The sequence below is a fragment of the Rhinolophus sinicus genome, linkage group LG05 (assembly GCF_036562045.2).
Source record: "Rhinolophus sinicus isolate RSC01 linkage group LG05, ASM3656204v1, whole genome shotgun sequence".
Taxonomy (NCBI): Eukaryota; Metazoa; Chordata; class Mammalia; order Chiroptera; family Rhinolophidae; genus Rhinolophus; species Rhinolophus sinicus.
This window is the reverse complement of record NC_133755.1, coordinates 154,552,820-154,579,872: the sequence shown is the minus strand read 5'-3', so window position 1 is coordinate 154,579,872 and position 27,053 is coordinate 154,552,820. Positions and strand designations below refer to the sequence as shown.

General features: G+C 36.9%; 1 protein-coding gene across 10 annotated transcripts in view; it reads right to left on the bottom strand.

The window, feature by feature from the left end:
• Window positions 1-27,053, bottom strand: part of L3MBTL3 (L3MBTL histone methyl-lysine binding protein 3) — a 105,152-nt gene that overhangs the window by 8,491 nt on the left and 69,608 nt on the right. For all 10 annotated transcript variants that reach the window (XM_019729420.2, XM_074333567.1, XM_074333568.1 and 7 more), the window contains 3 exons: window positions 25,992-26,094; window positions 17,746-17,895; window positions 6,639-6,718 (listed from right to left, as the gene is read on the bottom strand). In XM_019729420.2, the coding sequence (XP_019584979.2) occupies window positions 6,639-6,718; window positions 17,746-17,895; window positions 25,992-26,094 (333 nt within the window). The remainder of the gene's footprint in view (window positions 1-6,638; window positions 6,719-17,745; window positions 17,896-25,991; window positions 26,095-27,053) is intronic.

Below are 27,053 nucleotides of genomic sequence, written 5' to 3'. Positions count from 1 at the left end.
CTTCTCTGTTTTCCTCTAAATATGTTTTCCCTTTCACATTTAGATCGACAATCCATTTGAAATTTATTGAGATAAAGATCAATATTCATGTTTCTCCACATGGATTTCTAATTGTTCAACCATGATTTATTGAAAAGACCATCCTCTCCCCATTGCACTGCAGTCCCAGCTTTAACATAAATATAAATGTGTTTTCAGATAATCTGTTCTGTTCCACTGGTCTCTTTACCCCAACCCACAGATTTTAATTCCTGTCACGTTATAAGTATACTGATATCTGTGATCTAGGTCTTCTTCAAGATTGTCTTGACTATCCTTCGTTCTTTGTACTGTGACATAAATTTTAGGATCAGCTTGTAAAAACAAAAAAATAATGCTAGGATGTAGATTAGGATTACCACCAAACATAGATCAATTTGGTGAGAAATAACATCTTCATAATATCGAGTCTTCCAATCCAAGAACAAGGTATACCCCTCCTCCATTTCTTTGGGTCTTCTATAACATATCTCTTTAATGTTTTGTCATGTTCATGTAGAGGTCTTTAACATCTTTTGTTAAATTTATTCCCTACTGTTTTGTTGTGGTTCTGTAATAACTTTTGTCTTAAACTAGCCTAATCTAAATTTTGAATTGCTCTGAATGTCACAGAGTAACTATATTGAAAAAAAAGGTTCTGGTTCTACCTGAGTGAGCTCATTCAGAAAAATGTATCTGCTCCACATGAAACATTTCAATTCTTCAAATATTTTTTTAAAAAACCATTACAATCCCTCTTTACACATTTCATCAACAAATCTCATATAATTGGTTTTAAGGTTTTAGATTCTCATCCTGTTTTACTGAATACCTTATTAGCCAAATACATAAACCTGTACCAGTTTGTTTTTATCCTTTTTAAATAACCCAGTGTTCAAGATGTTTTTATTTAGCATAAATATGGGGTAACTTAAAAACTATCCTTAATATCATATATTTCCAAAAGTTTAGCAATTATTTAAAATATTCATAAATCTTTCATGAGACAAGCTTATATGAAATGGTAAGATTTCCAGCTCCACACTAGAGTAAAACAATAGCTTACTTTATTATTTATATTCTGACTGCTTGCCACATAAGAAGTGTCAGTCTTTTTCGAAGCTATGCACTCATTATATAACCGTTTATATATTCTATTAACATTTGCCATTCTTCATTCCTTTCGTCTAGGTCCATTCTATTTTCATTCTATTTCCTGCCAAAGTTGTATTGTTCCCAGTTTATTTCTAATGCTCCTACATCATTATTGCTTAGGAAAATAACTGAGCCATTCTGAAGAAATAACAAAAAACCTTAACTACTGTATTTCTAAAGTAGCTTTTGCATGTCTTTGCAGCTGATACTATAAATAGGCCTAGACACTCTCCACCCCTCCAATCCCAATACCAACTTTGCATCCTTCACTTTAAGTCTCCTTCCTTTTGCTGATTCTTTCATGCTGACTGATGCCCTGGGGCCCAGCGTTATTTCCTGACGAATGGGGCAAATGCAGTATTTACCGGCCACAGAACATGCCATCTCTTTATCAACACAATAATAATGTGTTAGGTAGGATCCCAATCCCAAAGGATAAAGAAAGCAACTTCATTTGATTGAATGTATATTTGACTCCTTGAACCGTATGGCAACATGACTGCAGGTTTTAATGTTAGTTAACATGTGACACAGACCAAAAGAAATGCCAATAGACTTTGGCTGAAGTAGCTGGCTCAGTGTCAAGAGTAAGGAAGAGGAGGTTGTAAGGAATGTGCACCATATGCTTCTGAAAACACAGCCTTTTGTTCTGGAAGACATTTCTGCCAGCACAATTTTACTAGGGCTATATACCTTATTACCTGCTTTCAAACTAGTTACATGCATGAAAAATAATACTTTTTAAGAAGTTTTCCATATTTTTTAAATTTGCTGAAATGAAAATTTACCAAAGGTACACGGTCAAACATTTTTCTCCCCCATCCCGTTTAGTTTCAGGTGTTGTGCTTCTATGTTTCTTTTGTTTTGCTCAATTCTTTATCACTGGATGCAGAACTGACTGGGGTGAGTTCCAGGTCTAGTTCTTACTAATCCTTGCAAAGGTAAAATATTATCATTAAGAAACTTCATTTTGTCTAGAAATTATCAAAATAACTTTTAATGTGTTATGAACATCAGGGACATATATTTCTGGTATGTATATATATATATATATACATATACATATACATATACATATATATATATATACCAGAAAGGTGTGGAGGAAGTGAAGGAAGGAGGAATAGGAAGCAAGGAGCATTCTCAACAAAAACAACAATACTGAAATTCTTTGAAATGGCTTTTAGGAAGGTTATGTCCCCTCGCCCCAATTTAAAAAAAAAAAAAAGTATCTTTCTTTAGTATTTTTTCTTTAAAAAAAAAGTATTCTAATTTGCTTACAATAGAAATAAATTAGGAGACATATGCTTAAGCAAATGTAAGTAAAAGTATTTTAAGCTGACTGAGAATGACTAAAGTGACTATATAATAGGAATTTTAATTCTTCCTGATTCTTGGTCCAACAATTGAAAAATCTGTAAAGGTGAAGGTGTCACCCTCAACAGTGGCAAGACGAGAATTATGAGAAACTTTATAGTACATTAAAATGTGAAACAGCACAGTGCAGAGAAAAATAATATTCATTATGTTTATGAACACGTCAATTTACTCAGGCTAATATTCAATCAAATAATCAAAACTTTTTTTTAGTGAATCATGTATATGTGTATAAGATAGACAGAGACAGACACTGAAGATCTTCTAGTCAAGGAAAGGAGGTATAATGATCAGAATGTTTTAACAGAAAGGAGATGACAGGAGAAGATTTTTTTAATGACAAACCTGAAGAACGAAGTCTACACTGAAGTCAGACCAGGGCCAGCTGAAAAGCAGTTCCCAGTCTTAGAATACAGTCCCACCAAGATCCCTGACCCTACAAGCCATGAGATGGTGCATCGTATGGGAAGTGCATTGTCAGGATCTCCTTTTAACATTCAAATTCCAAACATTCACTCCCTGTACAGAACCTGCACAAGCACAGCGCTCTCAGGGTCAGCAGGATGCTCTGCAGGGATCAGACTGCACATTCCCGTGAGGTAAAAGAATGTTCCCCATTCTTATCATCATGCTAAAGAAACTACAAAACATTCAAAGTCTCAAACGGCTGTGGGCAAGTCTTTTCTCTGACCTGAAATAGGTTCTTCTGAGTTATCCACTGACTCAGCAATTCCCAGTCTAGAAGTTCATCTTAAAGAACTAACGAAGCAGGAATGCTAACAATCATCTGTAAGAAAGTCACCTTGGAGGTTCTCTGCTAGGTACATAATTGTATCTAGAATGAAGACTATCTGGCCCAGCCTCTCTTGCAGCTAGATGTGGCCACATGACTAACGAGAGACAAGCAGAAGTCATACTAGCAACACCTTGGAAGTGCCCTGAAAGGGTGAGAGCACTTCAAGGTACCCAGCAACACTCCCTCACCCCGACCCTCTTTCTTCTGGGTAAATACTAACTGAACAGCTAGTCCTCCAGAACCACCTTTGACCAAGATATGGCCTTGTTGGTTTTACTGCTATTTCATTTCCCCAGACAATTATCAAATGAGGAATATTTTTCTGATGTTGATACTTGGAGAATGGATAGTAAAGGCCTGCCTCTACTATTTACAATTACTATTTACTATATGGAAATCATTCATTTAGCAATTGTTTATTGTATCAGAACCTGGGGAAGACTGTGTCAATACAGCATATCCTTGCAGACTTTCTTGAAATGAAGTTCAATAGATAATATAATATTCCAAAGTAAATACAAATTTGCCCACCATGTCTCTCATTTCTGGTTAAGAGTACAGGTATTAAAATTCTGGATTTGGCTTAGAGTTAGGAAAAAGTGAAAGAGAAGGTTAACCCTCGTAAGAAGACATTTCTGACAACGTTCCTGAAAGAAAAATCCTCCAATGCTTCATGTAGAATCAAGACAATAAATCTTGAGTATAAGAAACCCCATCTAAACCAAACATGGAGTCTCCTAGTAGAAGGAGACGTCCTCACCATCACGGAGGGCGAGAACCTGCTTCCTGTAGGACTGTTCCCACTGGGGCCCAGTAGAACCACTCCATGGTAGGCTGACCACACAGGGCAAGTCCCAGAAAAGAGAAGCACCCATCATGTTGCCTGCTACTTTCAGACTCAGATCCCACTCGGCTTCCCATTTCCAAGTCTGAACAATGCTAAATCGACAGCCACAGCTTGAGTTACCACTGACCTCTTGTCATGGCTCATTACTGTCTCTTTAAGCCAGTGACAGAAGTAAAACCAGAATCTCCAACTGCCTCGTTTCATTTTGGTTTCAAAACAATGCTAGGAGGTAGCTATTCCCTAAGGCGAGGAAACGGAGGCCTGCCCTGCCCAAAGCCACACTGTGAGAGGGGCACAGCATCAGAAAGTGACCCTCCATCTCTTGCCTCCTACTACAGAATATAAGTTCATGGCCAAGAGGGTGAGTTTAAGAGTCTAATGAACATGGATCAAATCCCTGTTCTGTCACTGACCATCTCTATCATCTTGACTAAATCAATGTAACAGGATTGCTTTAAAAATTACATAATATTTTTACAATGCTTATCCCGGTATCTAACCTATCGTAAAGACTCAGCAAATAGAGGAAATTATTCCTATCTTCAAAGAAAGGCATATTGCTGAGAGTGTACTGGATATAAAAAGGCAAAAATAAAAAGGAGTCAATAACCCTTTCAGGTTAATATTCCATAAGTCTATAAAATATGCTGTTAATGGAGAAAAAAATACAGTCAGAAGAAATGGGATACATCTGTCAACTAAAAAACTATTTTTTTACATGGAGTTACTAACTGGTAACTAAATATAAAAGGATGAATAATAACAGTGATTGGGTAAAATAAGTGGATCGTGGCATTAAAAAAATGTAGATAAAGTTAGCTCCAACATGCTTACCTCAGGTATGAAAGATATCTGAATTATTTCAAGGGTAACAACCAGAATAAGAAACCAACTGCTATGCAGGCAAAAAGCAAGGCTGATCTTTAAGTGAAAATCTAGCACATTACAAAACGGAATTCAACCTTTTCTGTGTATCAGCCACCCATGACAGAAAATGCTTCCATGAGAGAGAAAACAAAATTATACCTTTCTCAGGAATACAAAAGTTTAAATTTGAAGAACAAGCCAATATAGGAAATTACAGGCAGACAAAAACTACTACTGGTCAAAATCATGTTAAAGGCAGTAAACAGCAGATTTGAGAGAATAAGAGGCTGAGTAAGATATTTCAACTTTACATCCAGCAAGTTATCTGGTTTCTGATTTTCCTTTAAGAAAACTACAAGATAGGAGGAAATTCCGCCTAGCGCCAGCCACACAGCTGGTAAGTGGGGCTGAGATGAGAATGAAGGCTGTGCTCCTAACCACTATCCACAGACAGGAAGATACCTTTTTCTAAGAACCCAATATACCCTCGTGACAAAACCTGCATCAATTAAACGCTTTTCTTCCTTTCTAAATGACCAGACACATTTAAAATAATCAAATATTGCTTAGCACTGCCGAGGCGCCAGCACTGTTCTAAGCAAGTTACAAACGTTGTTGCATTTAATCCCCATGACAACCCTGTGGAGTTACCATCATCAGCTTTCTGAATAAATAAGTAAACAGAAGCACTGTGTGTGTTCAGTGGAATGTCCCAGATCACGCAGCCAGCGGGTAGCTCAGCAGGAATTCGGACCCCAGCCATCGGCAGTGTGTGCATACACTGCCACATTAAACACTACGGGGCACGCTGAAGACAGCAGTGAATGAACTTTTAAATTCATCACAAATTGCTGCTTTATGAGAATCAGATATGGAAATCAAAGCATCGCTTCTGGAATAGGACATTATAGCAAACAGTCGTTGGGTGCCATTCACAAATATTATATGACAATGTGAATGAAAAAAATGCACATGACAAGCAAAGTCCGCAAGGATAATCATTAAAACCATAATCAGGCCAACAGTGTCTTATGAAAAATAAACAATAATTATATAGCTATTTGTATAAATTACAATCTATACTATGACTAACAGTCATTACAACTTCACTGCTTAAACCATTCTAATGTCTTTTAAAGCAAAGATGTAAGACACATTACTTTCTCTAGTACAACTTAAAACATCTGTTCAAGTGATTTTCATTTGTGGTATTAGATTAAGACTGTATTAATCCTGCTTGGATTTCAAGACACATTCTAAATTTAAAGTATGTAAAGCAAGTGACATTAATAATACCAAAGAAAATGTATGACAAGGGCCAAATACAATGTCTTACCCGAGCTTTACATACAATATTGTACAGATATGTGAAAGAGAATAAACAGGTTGCAGGTAAATCCTTATCATTATGAATTACATGCTGTATTTAACCTTAACAATAAACTTTTATTGCCTGTGATAATGGAACCAATCAAATGATGTTCATCTTTAACATAAAAGTGACTGCCATATTCCAGTGAAGTTTTAATTTGTGAATATTAATAGAACTATCCATCAATAAGATGGTATTATTGCTACCTCTGCCTTCATGTGACGTCCTCATTTCACTTTCTGTTCTCTCTTCAAAGTCTTCTTTGACATCCTCAGCATGCTGGTCTCTGAGAAAAACAGGTGTTTTAGTATTTTGTAATAGAAGCATTTAAATAAATGGCTCAGCACAACATCTCAGCAACTGTTTTTTTCTTAATTTGAAAACAAATGGTACCACTGAAATGTTAGAAAGAATTTTTAGACTCAATTAATGCTAATAACATCTAAATGTCCATTCTCCTCATCAGTTGTCATTTACTGCTCAGAAAAGAGATTTTAAAGCAAAGAATGGTATGAAGGTTAACTATTCTGGGAAATGTAGCTATTGAGTAATTCATCTTCAAATGGAGACATGTATTCATGAGGAACTCCTTGTATTGTTTGGTAAGATCACAATTTAAAGGAAGACAATGCTTTGAAAGTCCATACCATTTAATCAATTCACTATATACTCCTCAGCTCTGCGATTTGGGATTGAGGCTGCAATTGGCCCCGGAGAACCAAAGTCAATTCTAGGTGGCTTTTCCTGGCTTAATCAGGTCAAACTGATAGACTGATCTGATCCTACCTCCTTCTGACCAGGAATGAACTAATGGTACCCTAATGGAACAAGCCTGCTCTGAAATGGAATGGACCTATTACAATCTTACTTCAGAGCTTTACCTTTAAGTCAAAGACAAAAATTAGCTTCAAAGGGAACCAGGCACAAACTGCTTATATTATCTTTAAAGTTCAGGTATTTAAAAGTGTGCAACCTAATCTATTCCATTATCAGAGTTCAAAATAAATCCCACTTTATAATTTCCTGGGACCATCTAGGTTATGATACCTGGCCTACACTTAGTGCTTTATAATACTCTGTATTCATGACATTTTACTGTTTTGTAGGTGTTGGTACCTTTACAAACATATCCTGAGTTTCTTGAAGACCTAGACCATATTTCTCAGAAAAGGGCAAATACAATTGAAACCAAATATCCCAATAAAATATAAAAGTTTTACAGTCTTAAATCCAAAGGTACCAATTTATTCTCCATTGGAATAATAATTTAACACAATGGAGCTAAACTAACACAGAAAGCATGCAATAAATAAACGTTTACTTCTTAGAAAGATCATTTCCAGAGACACATGAAATTTCATTGGAATCTGAGCTCCCTGGCTTAGTTCATACTAAAAACAACTGTTGAAGGATATTTATTTAAGAATGAGGAAGAATCACTGTTATTATGCAATAAAACATATTTTTCCCCAAATCAATTAAATGACTATGATGGCTCTTATTCCACAGAAAGTGGAAAGATGGAGGTATAGCAAAAACAAATATAAGAAAATCACTGATAACTGGAGAAAGGACATTAGCTAAAGTGATAATAGAAAACTTTGTATTAAAAACAGTGCTGAAGTATACTTGGTAATTTCATGCTAACATCAGCTTACTATGCTAAAATTAGCTTATGTGATCTCTGAAATTGTTTTATATTCAACTGGAAATGATATTCTTTGAGTCCTATCCCAGTAAGTACTGTGGCCACTAGAAAATGTTGTTTGTGGGTGGCCATATTAATATTAGAAACAATCATACATCACAGTGATAGAACATAAAATTGGCACATCTCAAGCAAAAAAAAAAAATTCCAATTATTTATTGTAGACTTCCTAACAGCTTTAATGAATGATTTGTTTTTTTTAAAAAAAGACAAACTGAGAACAACGGCTGTAACTGTATTAAAATTTCCTGTATATTTCAGTTTTCATGATCGGAGTTATCCACTGATAATTACAAGTTACATTTTTAATAAAGCGTATTATTCTGTTAAAGTAATATTTATAAAAATAAAGGTATAAGACTTAAGTATGAGGAAAGTTCTTCTATATTCTTATGACCAAATACAATGCCAATGACTTATTTTATGAAATATAAGAGGAGTATTTTCAAGCAATGAACAGAAACAGAAAAGGAAAATAAGCGCTTTGACCCACAAAGTTTCTTCATGCCTGGATCTGCCTTGATCTACCCCAAAAAAGAAGCTCAAAATGAAACCTATCCGCTCTTTATTATTTATGTTGCTTCATTGTTGAAGCATGTTCAGTTTTTACTTTCCCTACTTTAACTCACGATATTTCATTAAATTGAACCCATATAAACTCAGGAATATATAAACATGGGTATTTATTTTTGGCAAACATGATTCAAATAAAGGACTCTGCAAGAAACGTTTATTGAATGTTTATTTCCAATTAATATATTGATTTTGCTAATTCCTTAAAATTCAAAGTGACTAAGCCCCTTAGTGTTCTATTAGTGCATGTTTCCTTTAGCTAGAGAACTGGAAGGGTGTGTGGGGGAGTGAATATGAGCAGTCTGTTAGAACAGGCGTCATGCAATAGATGGATGAACAGAACCACTGAAGTGAACAGAATCCTAATCAAGCAAATCCAGAAATGTGGAATCAGTTAAGAATCAGAAAAGTTAATGTTCTTAAGAACATACTATGGATCAAAGACTGGCTGAGCTCTTTACATATCCAGTATTTCCTAACAACTGGAAGATTCTATTATTATAGCCACTGAAACTTAAACAGGTTAATCCCAATTTATAGGGCAAGTATAGCGCCAGGTCTTACACCAAAATCCATAATCAGAATCAATGCCGGGGTTTTTTTGTGTTTTTTTTGACTGTTTGTTTTTTACCTTGTGTTTTTGCAGAATACAGTACGTATTCTTGTTATATGAAGAGAAAGGGAACATGCCTTCTTATGCTATAATCTTTTCAAATTTTTTTTATTGATAAGGTCAGGAATGAAGAATCTGACTCATTAATCTTATTTGTTTTGTATTTTATTTAAAATAAAAATTGCTTTCTCAATTGGGCAACCAATATTTCTCTCTTCCAGCAAGTTAGGAATTTCATTCATAATTCTAATTGAATAGATATTGTGAATGGATTTCTTTCTCTATGCAAAAATGAAATCCTTGATGTAGGATTTCAATTTCCTAAGCAAAAAGTTACTCTAGTAGCACAGTCTTCCAATTACAGACAAAATATGTTCATATCAGAATGTCAAAACTGTGATAATATTAGAATACACTCTGGAATGTAGTACAAGATAGGCGTCTTCACAAAAATTGTTTTTAAAAAATGACAACCAAAAATATTTTTATGTTGTAGTTTAACATTAATATTTCAAGTTTCCTCTACATAAACACTCATTTATCTTCTGCTCTTGATCATTTTTCATTACCAACAATTTCATTTAGGAAGGGGAACAGGCTGATTAGGCACTTGATTAGGGGGCAATGAATTAATCATAACATGGAGGAAACAGCCCAGCAGTAGAACTGAACAGAGCTGGTTCAAATTTTAGCTCTGCTACTACTCACTAGTTCGATATGACCTTCACCAAGTTACTTAACTTCCCTAATCCTCAGCTGCATCATCTATAACAAGGAAAATACATGCTTTACCATGCAGGCCTGATGAGGACTCAATAAAACAATGCATACAAAGTGCTTAGCATACAGCTGGACATAGAACCAGGAACATGATAAATGGCAGCTATTACTATTTAAAAATTACCTGGATCGTAAGGTAAAATCATCTACTGACAACTATTTAGGTAACCTGTTTTATTCAATTTTAAAATAGCTTTTAGAGTAATGGTCACGAGCCAAACTGTGTGGGTTATATATAATCTAGGTCTGATACTCACTAGCAGTTTAACCTGTAACCAAGAGAGGGTCTATGTTTAGGATGGGGATGCAGTAATAGCATCCATGCCACATAAGATGTCATGAGAATTAAATGAGCTAACACAGGTAAAAGCACCTAGAAAAGTACCTGGTGTACAGCAATTTCTCTGGGGATTTTAGAATTTTCAAGAACCAACTTATTTCAACATTTCTTTCACTTGAATTGAAATATAATCATAGCTAAAATCTTACTCAAGAATACTCTTTAGACTTTTAATTAAGACAGTGGAATCCACTCAAAGGGAAAAATACATTGTTTTATGAGTCAGCATTCTCTTTTGCTCTATAATTATGTGCCATGCTTTAGATGTCTTGTTATCTTACTCTAATTATGCTTTGTGGTAAATATTAGCCAAACAAACATTAGGAGAGTAAATACATAGTAACAGGACAGCATTTGAATGCAAAGAATTGTTTTTCTTCAAATCATTTATGTTTCATGTAAAAAAAGATCCCTAGCCAATTATGTTTCAATCAGTTCCAGTTTGTTAAAAACAACATTGAAAAAATATGAAACAATAAATGATTTTGCTTCAGTTTAGAGATTTCAGGCACCACCTCTAATATCCAGCGAGTTCGGCTTGTTTCATAACTTAAAATAACCCCACGTTACTCCTTCCAGAATAGCTTAGTCCAGTCTCACAGGGGCTCTGCTAGAGGTGAAAAGTACCTGCGCTCCCCAATACAAATGGCGATACAGTGAATGTAATGAGAGCTGTAAAAACATGTAGGGTTTTCTGTGTTGAATGTTAAAAGGATGTCTCTTTCCATGTCCCCAGGATCTTTTTCCCATTAATAACTGGGCTGAGGTCACGCGCAGTTAAAAAAGTCAGAGACTGAGAATCTCAGGGGTCTATGTTAGGGGATTATAAGAGTACTTGAATGAAGAGGAGACTGCTCGAACAGCTTCAGGACAAGGAGGTCACCATCTTCAAAGGGATTCAGAAAAGTTGCAAAACCATTGGGATTAAAACTTTCATGTCTATAGTTAATAGTGAATAAAGAGTTTTTAAAATTAAATTCCTTTTGAGATGATACACTAGCAATTGTTTTAATAAAACATGGCCCAGGAGAAATAAACATGATTTACTATTTATTTAATATTAAAAATAAAACATTTTGATTAATAATATGCCTAATGAATTACAATTTAGCATAAGAAACAATTAGTGAAAAAAAAGACTATAATGAGTCAATACCGTGGATATTATCAAGATGCCAAAGAAAAACCCTCCAGAAAAACTAATTTAGCAATTAATTTAATCAACCCTCATAAAGTGAAAAACTCTAACTGATAAGGTGAGATTTACAAACAAAAGACGAGGTACATAAGAGCAAGACAGCATCACTTTCATGTTGCTGTAGAAAGAGATGTCATTGCTTTCCGATTATATGTTAATGTAAGAGTCTCCTGAGTCAGGAATTAGTGCTACTCGAGGGGATAAAACAAGACCTTGATACAATATTGTTCCAGCAACTTCACAGACATACAACAATAACATACTCATCTCGTCTTCACACTTTGAGTGGTTGCCTTGGTGTCACAGCAGTTGTCATCAGAACTGAGTGTTTTAACTAAAACTGAGCTTCTCTCTGGTACACACAATAAACTGAGTAGATCTGACTCAGATTCCCAAGAGCTGGAGTATTTAAAAACTTCTATAGCTCCTAACGCGTATCTGCAGCCCATCGACAAAAAATGGGGAAGCGGCTTTGCAACTGCTTGGGAATGAATGAATGCCCAGTGGTTGAAATGACTTTCTCTAATCAGCCATACCAAGCCCTCAGACCCAGAACCCTTAGGAGGCAAAACAAAACAGAGTTCCTGAAGATTCCTAATTAACTTCTGAAATCTCTTAGAACTTTTGGCTCTAAATGAATTTTGTTCTCCTTGATATCATAGTTTTGCAAAGTAAATAGGTTTATATATGTGTATAGTTTCATACTTCATGTTAGCTTGTTTGGCTATCTGTTTAATAGGGCCCTCCTCGACGGTATAGACTGGCTCTTCGTGTGACTGGCAAATCTGATTTGTCATAAAAAATATAAATCAGATTGATAGCTGCAATTTCTACAACTGCTTTATGCAATTCTCAGAGTGGAAACACTGGTCCTACAACTTGAAAACCCATTTGAATGGCCTATAATGAACTGAACAGGCTAAATTTTTTTCATTACTTGCCTTGCAAGGTAATACAAACACTTAGCAGGCATTTAAAAAATGCTTTATTGTGTTTCTGTGGTTAAAACATTAATTCAGAGCTTAAAACATTAAGTGATTTTTAATGGAGATAGCACCTAATGTAAAAACACAGTTACAAGCAGCTGTAGAACAGATTTCACAAGAATAGACTATGTGAGATAGAAGCTGCTGTTCTCCAACTGCTCATGTATTATGAATTATTACTCTGGAGAAGGGTCTTTACATTCAGTAATGATTCTCAGAGCCTGGTTTATAGATCACTTGCATCCATCTGCTGGGGGTGGGGGGTGCTTGTTAAAATGAACGGGGATGGGTCTTACATCTCCTGAATCAGTATCTCTGGAGATGATACGGCCAAAGCTGCCTTTTAACAAGCACCTGATGATTCTAATGCAAAACGAATTGAGATCCATGCTTCTTATTAAGCCATATAGAGAAATATATATATCCTTTTACTCAGCTGTAGACATGTAGAGACTCAGGGTTCCCAGTCCCCAGGAAAGGCTTGTCCACTGATTGGTAGAGCCCCTGACTCACCATTTTGTGGCTGGGAGCTCTAAGCGGGCAGACGAGCTGCCACTTCCCAAGTGAGGAAAACACCTTCTCACTGAAAGCACCAGGCACAACACAGACAGACACTCCTTACGCATCTGATGAATAAGGACCAGGACTGCATCCTCACATTTCTATCTAAACACACACTGGGGAGTCACTCATAACCTGACTATCCTTTGACAAGCTGCTGTAGGAAAAGAGTTCCAAATATCCAGCACACTTACAAAGGGACGGGAGCCATCTTCATGTGGGCAGCGCTTCCCAACAGGATGCCAGACTGTCAAGTACGGATCCCTGTGCTCCTCCCAGAAGCCAGAGCCCCCATCTTTTCCCTTGGTGTGCCATACCAATGTTGTCATTTCTCTGGTACCATTTTCTATGTGGGCCAGGACTTAAACAACAATAGTTTGGGAAGCATTGCTCTAATTTATAAAACAGTGCAGGTAGTTATTTGGGCTATTTATTACATCAATTAATAATTACCCCTCAGATATCTAGTGTAGAGACCTTCTTACAAAGTGAGAAAGTAGGAGCTCTCCTGGAACAAAAAGGAGGTTATAGAGCGGTTGCCTGAGGTTATGTAACTGATGGCTCTCCTTTGAAAGTTGCTGGATGACTCAGATCCCCTCGCATCCTTACTGCACCCAGGTTGTCCGCTCCGTGCTGAGGATGTCTCAGCAACCAGAGAAGATGTGGCCTCTGCCCGGATGGAACTTATCATGAACAGAGTACACGGACTTGGAAGAAATATTTACACAAAACCATCAAGAGCGCCAGGATGTATGATACTAAAGCATGTAATGTGGATCTTGATCTACAGCCTGGAGGATCAGATAAAGCTTCCCTGAGGGAATGGCGGTTAATCTGGAGCCTGCAAGATGAGAGGCTACCTAGGAGATGGTAGGGATGGAGTTTCTAGGCAGAGAGAAAAGGATGTCTGAGGACCAGGGTCGCTGAAGCATTAAGTTTAAAAAGGAGCCTGGTAGAGATAAAGCTGGCGAATTTTAGGCAGGGGCCAGATAACATAGAACTTTGCAGGCCACATTCAGAATTAGGGTCTAAGTTCTAAGAGTAATACTAAGAAGTCAGTGAAAGTTTTCAGCAGGGAAATATACTCCCAAATGAATTTTTAAATGCAGACTCCTAGGCTCTAGTCTGAAAGATGCTGGTGGGCTGGGTTTCCAATTCTGAATTTTAGAGATCCGGGGAATCTAATGTGAAGCAAGTATGGGAACTACTGCTGCGGAGTACTAGCTGTCCATGAGTGTATCCCGAGCAGGTAGCCTGTGAACTGGCCCTTAAAATAATGCTTATGGTATGAAAAGGACATATGTGTATCTTCCTTGCATTGTTAATTTATCTATTATGTCAGCTCCTGAATCAACAGCAACACCAGCATATTTCTCATTCTGGTGATTGTATGACATTCGAAATGGGTGAACGGGATGGCACAGCTGACAGCATCGAGCCCATGTCCCCTGGCCACTCACTCCCACTTCAGCGCACAGGGGCTGACTCCAGCCTGTCTCACCTGTTCGGCTTCCCTGCAGGATGAACCTGGGTTCTGGTTGCTTTGCCCGCTGTGCAGCAGGGCAGACCTGCTGGGCAATTACCATGTCCTTCCTCCCCCTAGCAGCCTCCCTCTGTGACGGAAGGAAACTGTTGTTTAAATACCTCAGCTCCCTCATCCCGACATAGGAAAACTCTGAGATGCATGTTTTACACAGACTCCCAGTTTTCCCCGCAGGGCTGTGCTCCCGCTGTCCCTAGTGGTAACCAGGGTGACAAAGAATCTTTCACTGCCGTCTTCCCTTCCTGTCTCCTCCTCACACCTCTACTGATGCTTTTCTCATTTCCCAAGGAAACCACTTGCAATCAAATCTTTGTCTCAGGGTCTGTTTCTGGTGGTGCAAATTATCTCTCGCTGTGCCAAAGTGAATTAAAAAGAAAAAAAAAAAAGTAGAGTCTAGCAAGCAAATTTTAGTAAATTATTCAGAATGATGTAAAGAAAATGTATTATATACTTAGTGGGAAATTAGATCCATGAAAGCAATTATGGGGAAAGAAGATAGACGGTAATCTGATACGAGAATCATCTTGTTTGAGTGCTCTATTCAAAGTTTAACGTACGAATAGCAAAGAAACAAGGCAGCCTTGCTTTTTGCTCCCCAGGAATAAAAGGAATACTGCGAAACAAATGCAACATTAAAAAAACTTAACATTTATTGAGGGCTTATTACTTATTAGTCACTGCTCTCAGAGCTTCGCATTTCATCCTTAAGTCCAGGTTAAAGAAATCAGTAATCAATACCTATTGTATCTACTTTTAAAATGAAAAAAACAAAACAAAACAACAACACATGAAATAAACGTGTTCACACAGACTCACTAGTGGTAAAGAAGCCAGCTAACTTTGAACTTTTACCCTATAAATTCTATCTTAAACCAACCATCTGCAAGCCATAAAATAAACTTTTGTTAACTACCTTTTTACTTTTTTAACATTTGACATGTTGCCACCCCATGATCATTTACATCTGAAATACTATGTACCATTTTGATTATTGTGAAAACCAGTGACTGACTGGAGAAGAAAAAATAAAATAATCTGAAAACAATTTTTAAAAATTTTAAAGACGAAATTTAAAATTTAATAGAGCGAACAAATCTATGTTATTCTGGAAAAATGTTACTTTAAGTATGTAGAATGAAGTATTTAGGTTGGAATATCATGATTCTGTAATCATTTCTTAAAAATACTTCAGTGTAAAAAATAAAGTGAGAAAAAAATCTTGGTAAACAATGTTTACCTTAAAAATTTAGGGATCACTTAGATCGTCTCCCTCATGTTTCCTTTGACTGCATATAACTAATTTAATCCCTCACAGTGTTTTTTAGACATACATGTAAACTAAATCAGTCAATATGTAAAATGAAGTAAAAATAATAAACATGGAAAGATGAAGACGAGAAGAAATCTGAACAAAGCTCTTAAAATCATGAATAACATGATGCTCATTTACCAAATCCTGGCGCCCCAAAACGAAGGCATATCACTTGAAGACATTTAACTTTAATACAAAAATAATTTTTTTTTAAATACAAATAAATTTAAGTATTCATTCACACAGAAATAATGTCAGGTCAGAATTCACTGATTTCAAAAGATGGTATAGGCTAAAAATCTATGTAATGTACAAAGTATTTCTAAATAAAACATGTGTTGTGAGTTACGACAGAAAACTTAAAGTGTTTGAGATCGTCTCTGTGATGACAGGAAGAACCATGATCACACCCTCACAGAAGATAGATCCCGGCAATGGTTAGATCCTCTGTAAAAATTACTATTTTCTTACATGGATTTTGAGTTGAAAAGGACCCTACAAAATCATCCAAACTGACCTCCTCTCTCTGCCGTGAGGAGACTCTGGTCCTAGGTATCAGGCTGAGTCCAGATAGTTGGTCAAATGAGAGCTGGTACGACTGGCCCTTAAAACACCTGTTGACATTTTAAACACTATCTTGGGTTTTGAAATCTAAAACTCTAGGTATTCGTACTACCTTGTGAGCCAATGAACTCTCTATCTGTAATTACTACTACATGAATTAGTACTTTAATTTGTCTTAAAAGTATGTTACTTCAAATGATATGCCCTCATTTTAGGGTTGGATAAATGAGTTTACATTATATTAGTCATGGTTTTGAGGATAAAAAAAAATCATCACTGTTGTTAATAATGAAAGAAGTTACAACTGTCCCCCATGCACAGGGCAAAATTGCTTTTCTAGAAGGATATTGATACTTGAAATGTCATTACTCCAATAACATTGCTGTGAATTCAGAATCAGATATATTAATTCAAATGTCTACCTTTTTCATCCATAAGAATGGAAGTCATAAAATATTAAAATAAACAAAGAACTATGTTGCCTTACATTTTAAAATACTCCATTAAAAAAACCCCAAAACTTAGGCATTAAGAAATATCTTTCTATTAATTTGCTCTTTCATTTAGCAGTTAAGTATCCTCAGTTAATATAAGGGCACACACCATTTAAAGAAATATCAAACAAAACTTCGTTCTTTACTTAATGTAACCCACTGAGGCTGAAACATCTCAACTCAACTCTACAAGGGAAATAAAAAATAAATGACTGAGCTTATAGTGTATTTAACATTTTAATAGTTACATGAGATAATGTATATGCAAGTACTTGGCCTATAAGGAGCATTAAAAAGAAATAATGTCCATTCTTCATAAGTAATCTGCCGTCTTATAAATGATGGCTCCATATAAACATATATACTCAGAAATATGAACTGGCATGATTAACAGCAAGTAAGTCCAACTAAAAATGAGAAGTAAGAAGAAATCTGCCTGACTTAGACATGCTTTTATAAATTCTCCCCCTAATTTCAAAAAGAATTTCAGATTCTTATCCTCCCCGTCATTTCACATAAAATCAGGTGTATTTTCGATAATGTACAAGAAAACCTTACCATAGAACATAAAACATCTAAGATAGAAAACCTCTTTCTACCAGAATACTTCTAAATAGTACTAATATTATCATTTAAATTACCTGATTTCAGGAGATGAAGAGATTTCATTTGTGTCTGTTCTTTTATTTCTTGGAAATGATGGACTAGCCGGAGGCATCTCCCCACTTAAGCGGTCAGGGAAAATTCGGTCTTTGTTCAAATTGATTTCTGAATAGGGACAGTTGGCAGCACTAAAAGATTAAGAGAAAAGGAAAAGAACATTTTCTATTAGAACATATTTACTTCTTTCAACTAAAATGACATGCTACAGATTATAAAATTCCAAAATTTAACTGAGTATGTTATATGTACTTATATATGTGTATGCGTATGATTAAACATACACTATGAAATACAGAGGGTGCCAAAAAATGTATACACAATTTAAGAAAGGAAAAACCTATTAAAATTGTAATCCTCAATATATACCGATAAAAAAAGATGAATACAAGTCACGTTTGACTTCTGCAACTACAAGAGGTGCTCAAAGTGGTTACTATCAGCATCCAGACACTTCTGATAATGGCGAACTAATGCTTGAGCAACACTGACCTAAGTGTCCACTTGTATACATTTTTTTGGCACCCCTGGTATTTTATCTTCAAACCATAATTTAAATATGTTTTAATAGAAAGTATGTTTCTCACACTAGGTTTTTTGGAAATAATCTGATGCAATGTTTAGAACTGAGCAATGGTCACGGAAGGACTCCCCCTGTATCATCCAAGGCAGGGCCTGCATCTCTCTGGGAACAATCAGCCCCAAGAAAGAAATACGTAAGACATCGTAGGAGGGCTGGTGCAAGAGGCTGGACAGAGAGAGCCGGATGGATGGAGTGGATCTGCTTCCTAAGGCGACCCTCCAGGCCCAGGCTCACCACACACCGTTTAATGTCCTTTACAACTGCTGCTGCCCCCCCAAAGGAAGGAGCTCCCCTCACGTTCCTGTCTCCAGGTCTGGATGTGCACCTGATAACCTAGAAAACCCATATACCCATCTGTAGCTGATCACATCTCTAATAGGAACAGGGACCAGAGGCCAACTTGGATAACGACCCATCTAGTTCACTTCCCTTCCGTCTCTCAGGTCTCACTGGGGGATCATTCTTATTATCTAAGCAAAGGAAATCTAGGGCACTAATTGTTAATGTAGCATTAAGTCAGTATACTTCTGTGCCTGGCCTCAGCTTTCTAGTCTCCAGAACACCCTCTGTATCTTAATACCTGATGAACCCCTCCAACTACTGACTATCTTCCCCTTCTGTTTTTAGGACACCTCCTTAAATCTGGAAATGGTTTGTACCTTAGGCAAATTATATTAGTTTCTTACATATTCTTTTCCTCAGTTTATGTGGTAGTGGCAATGTTGATAATCACTAATATAAAATGTTTAAACTGTGCATGTCTACCCTCCACCAAGAGAATCTGACACATCCGCCTGACAGAAGAAGGAAAACAGTCTGAAAATGTTCCCAAGTGATTCTGATAATGGCCTGTAAAATTTATCATCTATATCTTGTAAGCAAAAATGCAATCTTTATTTTCTGTAACTACATGCTATTTTACACTGATATCTATGCAAAAGAAAAAAGTAAATACCATGTGGTTATGTGTTGACATAAATGTACGTTAACCCAATAACAAAAACAATAACTGATAATATTTATGGAGCACTTACTATGTATCTAGCACTGTACTAAGTGCTTTACATGCAGTTAAAATAACTGTAAAATCGTAGTCTTGACAACAGTATTGACAAAAGGAAGGCTTTTCATGTGACAAACTAAGGCTTTTTAAAAAGATTAATTTCAGCCTTTATTTCACTCGTTTGTTCAACAAGTATTAAATAAGTAACTATTATGTGCTAATTACCTTTCTAGGCATTGGAAACACAGGGTAAAATAAAAAGAGAAGATCTCCGCCCCCAGAGAGCTGATGTTCTAGGTGGAGATGAGTAATACACAATTACACAAATAATTAACTTGTAGTGACTTCACACAGTGACAAACGCCATGGAGTATAACATAAAGGAAGGACGTGTGTGGGGTTGTGATGGGTGGTGAGGAAGGGCCTCCCTGAAGAAGCAGCATGTGTGCAGTGCCCTCGAGGTCGGGAAGAAGACCACTACCTCAGCACAGGGAAGAGCATTCCAGGACACGGGAAGAGCAATGGAAACACAGGGAAAGCTTGGCACGTTTGAGGGAAAGGCAGACCAGCTAGGCCAGAGTGACATGAGCAGGGGAAAATGAAGTAGCCATAGGTGGGGGAGGATAACACAGGGCCTGGTGGGTCATAGTCACGAGTTCATATGCTTAGTTTAGGTTTGATTTTGAAGCCACTGGAGGACCTTCAAATAAGAGAATGGTATGGTTTGATTTACAATTTAAAACAATCACTCTCAGGATGCTTTGTGGAGAGATTTCAAGGGGACAGAACTGGAGCAAGAGAAGTTATGTAATAATAAGGAAATGATGGGGACTTGGATTTGGGTGGTGGGAATGAAGAGGACAGCCATGGTACCTTATGGATCCCTCCTGGGAGCCCTGCAGAGGGACAGGAGCTGACAATGATGTAAAGGAATGAAGACTGGCCTTTAAGTTTTTGGCTTTAAGAATTTGGAGGTAATAGGGATGCCATTTTTCCCCCAAGATGAGAATGAATAGAGGGATGTAAGTTTGGGGACATTGGGAAATGGGGACTGCTTTTCAGACACCTACATAGAGATGCTGCTTGCCCGTGGTCACATAGCAATGAAGTAGCTCAGGCAAATGAACATACTGTTTTATTCATCTTATTCAGGATGGGCAGACTCTTTTATTTCATTTTTTTCATTTAGTAATGATGTGATGGAAAATTCATCTCCAACCATGATGTCTCCTTTGAACAACAACCCTTCGACAGCTTCATGGAATCTCTGACTCTATTACATTTTTTCTTCCTCATATTGTATAATTCTATTGCAAATTTATTGCATTTTGTGACAGCAAGAAAAAAAATCTATAAATTTTAGGTTTCTTTTGACAAACAGTATGCTGCTATTCCTAGAATACTGCAACCATCATATGGGTCATTCACCATTAACACCTGGCTTTATAATTCCTGAATAACCGTCTGCACATTTACCTTGAAATTTTATCAGATATGAAGAAAGTAAAACAAATGAGCGTCCTGTTCCTAACCCCACCCACCACTCCCACCCTGGGATGACTCCTAGGATTCTTAGAAGGGCCGGGTGCCCAGCTGCACCCGATAGTGAACAGTTGCAGCTTCGAAGATTTGTAAGCCCCATGAGGCCATCCCCCTTATCTATTTGTTGAATAAGTGAAGACTATGTCTCTCTAAATGTAGGCTGCTCAGAGAAGAGGCAAGAATGCAGGCCCGAATGACACTTAGTGCTTCAATACCCCCTGAGAGGAATTTCAAGCTCTCGACCTGAAGTAGGGGTACTAATCACAGCCCCCCGAGCAGGGATTTACTAACAGGCTAGGATGATCTACCAAGGGAGCCCACCCTCTCTTCTTGTGAATCTCCAGAAAAGTCAAACGGGTTTTCACACCTCCCACTCTTACGCCTACATTGGTGTCAAGAGGGAAGCCAGCTTGTTCCTGAAGTGGGAGGTGGTGAAAAAAAGGGGATGCCGCAGACGCAAGTGAAGTGTATACTCCAGGACGGAATGTGTACAGAGGGATGGGTGATGCCCTAGACGGAACTCAGGAACCTGGCTCTCGGTGTGCTGTCGGCTGCTCTATCACTACCTAGTAATGAGCAAGCCCAACCTCTGAGACTCAGTGTCCTCATCTGTAAAATGGGCTGGTAACAGCAGTAATTACCACAGACGGAGTGCATAACCCCCGTGAAGTACTTGCTTTTTGTTGTCTCACTTACTTCTCACAACTCTGGGAGGCTGTTCCTATTCTAAGGCTCATTTTACAGATGAAGAAGCGGTGTCTTTAAAAAGGGAACTTGCTCTGTGTCACTCAATTAGTTCTTGGTAGACTTAGATTATGAGCTCTGGCTGTCTCCCAACCATTACACTGTATCAGTAATAGGACCTCGCAGTATTGAAGAATTTCCTTATCCTTAATCCATGCCAGTGAAATCCATCTTTTAATACTGTTCTTCTAGAAAGATGATGCTGTCATACAGCTAACAGGCAATGAGTTAATACTTAACCTCTCTGTGCCAATTTCCTCATTTTTATGGTTTTAAGTTCCTGTGCAGTTTTAAAAGTTAACAACTTTATAAACTCACCAGTGCTTATTAAGGTGCACCCTGTTCTATTAGCAAATATTCCCTATCAGCTATATATGCAAATACTTGCCCTCTAAGGAGGCAGTTTTTCCTCGGAGAGACTGGTCTAGCTTATTAGGAAAGGTGGACGGACTGCCTTGTTCACTGCTCCTTGTTCACTGCTACGTTTAAAACCCTTTTAATTGTAAAATCATTCATTTAAACAATTAGGCAACATTTCAGTTTTCTAAGTGCTCACAATCATTCTCACATTCTGTCGTGACAAACACCTGGAAAACACATGAGGCAGATCTATTAGACCACTGTGCTTCACACGATAGTCTAGCAGGTAACAGTGGGCTGGTCCTGGTTCTGCCACTGCCTGAGCTGGGGCATTGACTTAACCATTTGAAGCCTGTTTCCTCAGCTGGAAAACAGGTTACAACAGTGCCTGATTCATAGAGTTACTGTGAGGATTAAATGAGGTAACACATGTAAGTCCTAAAACAGTGGTTGGAACACAGGAAGTCATCAATGAATCTTACCTATTATTATACTATTATTATTATTATTATTATTATAAAAGGGGAAGACTAACAACCTCTCTGGGGTAAAAAAAAGCACAGCAAAAATAAACAATGGCCTTAAAAACTCCACAATACACCTCACTTATGAAGGCTCTCTGCTCTCCGAAGAGGAATTTGATGCTTCTCTTTCAGAGTGCTACTCCATTCATGCCTCCAGGAAAATCTGTTTACACCAGACTGGTTTATAGCTCTTTAGAAATAGGGGCCCTCTTTCCTATGTATAGCCTATCACCTAACCCAGTACCAGGCGTAAGGGAGGCACTCAGTAAATGTTGGTTGGATGGATGGATGGGTGGCTCAATGGATGTCGAATTAACATGATGTTTATAGTTTGCAGGTGTGTGTCCAGAGTTACTAGTTTTTAAAACTTTCCATGGACTTTATAAATATCTTTTAGAGGTTGTGAGAAATACTCTCTATTTTTTCTTTTCTCCTTTAATTTCTCTAAGACCAAATCCTACATGGGAAAGATTTACTTCTGAAGGCACTAGACATGTAGAATATTTTTATATAACTTTAGTTCTCTTTAAACTCCTCCCATTCTTTGACCTTTCCGTAGACCAAATGAATGAATCAGCAAAGGGAAACACAATGACACAACCACATTAATGGTCCCTTCCTGGAGAGATAAAATTAAGCATTCGGGCTACTGAATATTCCTGGAGATGAGAATACCACATCCAACTCATTTGTTGATCATTTAGATTTCAACATTTAAAACCATAACATTCTCAAGTTTCATTGTTGAGATACATATTCTATTTCTAACACTTCTTAGATAAAATTCGACTATTACAATTTTCAGAGAAGCTAACCACAAATGCTAGTCAAAACACAGGCTTTTGCTAACGTCTTCATAAAATTGATTATTCTTACTAAAAGAGAAACTTTCCTTGTTATCTAAGCAAAGAATGCATGTTTTGATTTATGCAGTCTCTCAGTAAATTAATCCAAAGAGAATTTTCTCATTATGTTTTCCTAAACACAGCATTCTCAGCAAGGACAAAAATAAGTGCCAGCGAAATGAACCTTTCAAAGAATATCCATGATGCAGCAGCTATTCCACAAGTCTACTAATGGAATGGAAAACAGGCTGCGCCGGTTAAGGATTAATATCCTGCCAGATAAGGAGCTTCAAGTATTGTAAATGGAAGATCAGTCAGGAAGACTAAGAAAAGCCGGTTGAAGGGGCTGAGAAAAAGGAAGATAGGACTCGGGTAGGAGCTGACACTACCCGTGAAGTTCTCTGAATTGCATCCTCGTCCCCGACGCTCTAGTCCGACTTACGCACAGATCTGCCCTACATCTGACAAGGAAATAAACACAACTTCTTTATCAGCGCAAGTCTTTTAAGATCTTCCTCTCTCGTTCCAAAAAATTCGTAATTCTTTACTATGGTTCCAATTATACTGAAAGATTTCTTTATCACATTTCTCCAGAAAATTTTCCATGATTGTCCCCTTCTCTTAGCAAATACAACACTGCATCTCTGAAGAAATGCTCCAAAGATAATCATGGCAGTGAGACTTTGTGAAGCGGGTGTGACCCAGCTGAGGGACCTTCAGACGGGGTCCACAGCATACTTGGGGAAAGGTGGTCCCAAGGAGTGGCCGGGGACATCAGGGAGGTGACAGGATTACCACCACAAACCTGACAAGCAAACTTCTGATCAGACCAAAAGCGCTTCTAAAGAGATTGTTGACATCGATATAAGGTGGGTTTTCCTACCAGATACCAAAAAAAAATTTTTTTTTTAATTTTCACGTGCACTCAACAAAATAATGTCAATATTCATCCATTTAAAAATTTCTTTTCCTTCACAGGTGCATGTGTCCAAGTTTTAGTATTAGTTACCATTTTGCATCTATATTTTAATTAAATTATGTACAGCTTGCACAGTTCCATCAGTCCATGAGATCTCTGAAGGTTAGTTCTGTGACTAATTCATGGAGCCGCGCCCTGAGAGGCAGTAAGAAGGAAGTGGTTAAGAGGTCAAGAGCACAGTCTCTTGAGTTAGACTGGTTGCCAGTTGCAGCTCCCCCCTCAACCAGCTGTCAATTGGGAAGTTAGTACACTTCCATCTCCCCAGTACCACTGTGGCCACATCAAATATTCGGAGAAAATAACAGTTCTGTATTACAGGGTCATTTGAAGGTTATCCAATACATGTAAAACCATTAATTAGTGCAATACTTCACAGAGTAAATAAATGCTCAATAAATGTTAGTTATTATAGGAAAAAACTACTGCTCAAAAATACTTCCTGAACAAAATAACTTATAAATATATAATGGAAACTCAGCACATTAATGAGTTATTTCTGGCATTTAGACTTATATGTCTGAAAATAATCTAGTTGCCTTTACTTGGCAATACTAAATAATTTCTAAGATGCAGTATTTTTAACTCAGTTTAAATTAATTATATAACTTTTGGATTGCAATCATACAAACAATGAAAAGGATTTTTAAATAGATACTTGCAAATGGAATCATCTTTTGTATGCTCCGATTTTTTACTCTGGAACATTCTGAAACCCATAAAAATAACTCAGGAAGAGTGTTGCAAAAGGAAGATAAGCAGCATTGTAGAGAGGTTAGAGATGAGAGCAAGAGGAAATTATATAAAGAAGAAAATAATCCACACCAATTTTACAATTCCTATTAACTCTCAGAGGAACAGGGGATACAAGCTGCAGATTTTTTTAAAGACCTAGATTCACAACCTGCAGAATCTAGATAAACAAGGAATCATTTTTCTTACTCGGCAATCCAATTAACAAGCAGTTAGAACACTTACACTGATAAGTTATTTTAATATATACCTAAATAGATGATGCTTTTGTTCTTCAAAAACCCCACTTAAATCACTACAATTTCTCAGTATGTCAGGAAAAATTTTAACTATCTACAAAGACCCCAAATCGCCTAAACATCAAATTTTCCACATATAAATTTGGTTTACTTTTCAAGTTACTTAGAGGTAAGAGAACACATTGAAAAACACATTTTTGATCAATGCATTCTCATGTTTGAGTATATTTGCATGTTGTTGTTATTTTTTGTGATCTTTGCTAATCTACAATGATCTCACCTCTCATTATTCCAGCTGTTGTGTCACCCAATCATATAATATTCTACCAAACAAATATTTCCAACAGGGTCTTCCCAAAATGACTGTTTCAGAAGCTAAGTATCTGTACAACTACTCATGTTGCCAAGAAAAGCCAAATAGCTAGAGTAAACCTATTTTAAACTGTGAATGTGTTTCTTCCTACGAAGATTTAACTACAGATAGATTCTTCATTTTTTACAGAATCACCATGGTAACAACATTTCCTATGGATCTGAATTTAAAATTAGTTCACATCGATTCTGTATACATGAACACCATTATCTGGCATCTATGAGGGACAGGCACCCTCTACCTGACCACGTAAGGAATCCCCATGTGATTGGCAGCACCACATACCTGTGAGGACCCAGGTGTCTTGCTCTCTTAAAATGGCCAATCCCTTTACATCCTGGGGTTGAGCATCCACTGTGTTCTGAAGCTTCCATTAATTCTAAGGGGCCTATGACAAAGGGAAAAAAAAAAAAGGAAAAAGAAAGAAGAGGCATAAAGTTAACCAGAACGTTGTAAGAATCAAATGAGATTAGAATAGGGAATTTAAAAATCCCTAAAAACCCAATTTTGAATCAACACATGTAAATAAAAAAGAAGTAAATCCTATAAATTTAAAAATATCTTAGAAGTCTCTTCTTCTAAAAGGTTTTGGCCTATGACTTTGTTCACGATATTTATCTTTCTTTAATAGTGAAATAGTAAACTTTGATGTAACCCTTTCAAAATGTCACAAATTCCAGAGTTACCTAAATCTGGATTAATAAGAAGGTTCTAAACAAAGTTTTCAAGTAAATAACACAATTAACACATGAATATTTATACACTGTAAAAACTTCAAACATCACACTGGAATAAAAAAGAATAGTTACAGATCCCATTCAAGCTATCATGTCTCCACATTTCATACCCTCCCTTATCCTGACCACTTAGGTTAACGTGAATCCTCCTGAATGTTGTTTTAAGCGTCAGATACACACCTACTGGTGAGTGTGTGTGTGTGTGTGTGATATATATATATATATATATATATATATATATATATATATATATACACATATATATTATCACGTTGTTACTCTGTTTTATTTTGGCACATAAAAGGGACAACATAGATGTGTACTATTCTGAAACATTCTTCTTTGGTCTTTAACTTTATGACTGTTGCATAGTATATATAGTATCAGTGCACTATAATTTACTTAACCAATATTTGTGTCCAACTTTTGTTACATTACGCATACTGTAACCAATACCATGTCTGCATCCCTTATGCAGCTCCTGAGAGGGATCCAGAAGTGAAGTCACTAGATGAAAAAAGCAAGCTAAATTTTTAAAAAACTCGATGATAATTATATTTCCTACATATTTTTTTCTACAATGTGAATATTTTCCTCTAAAATTGATACG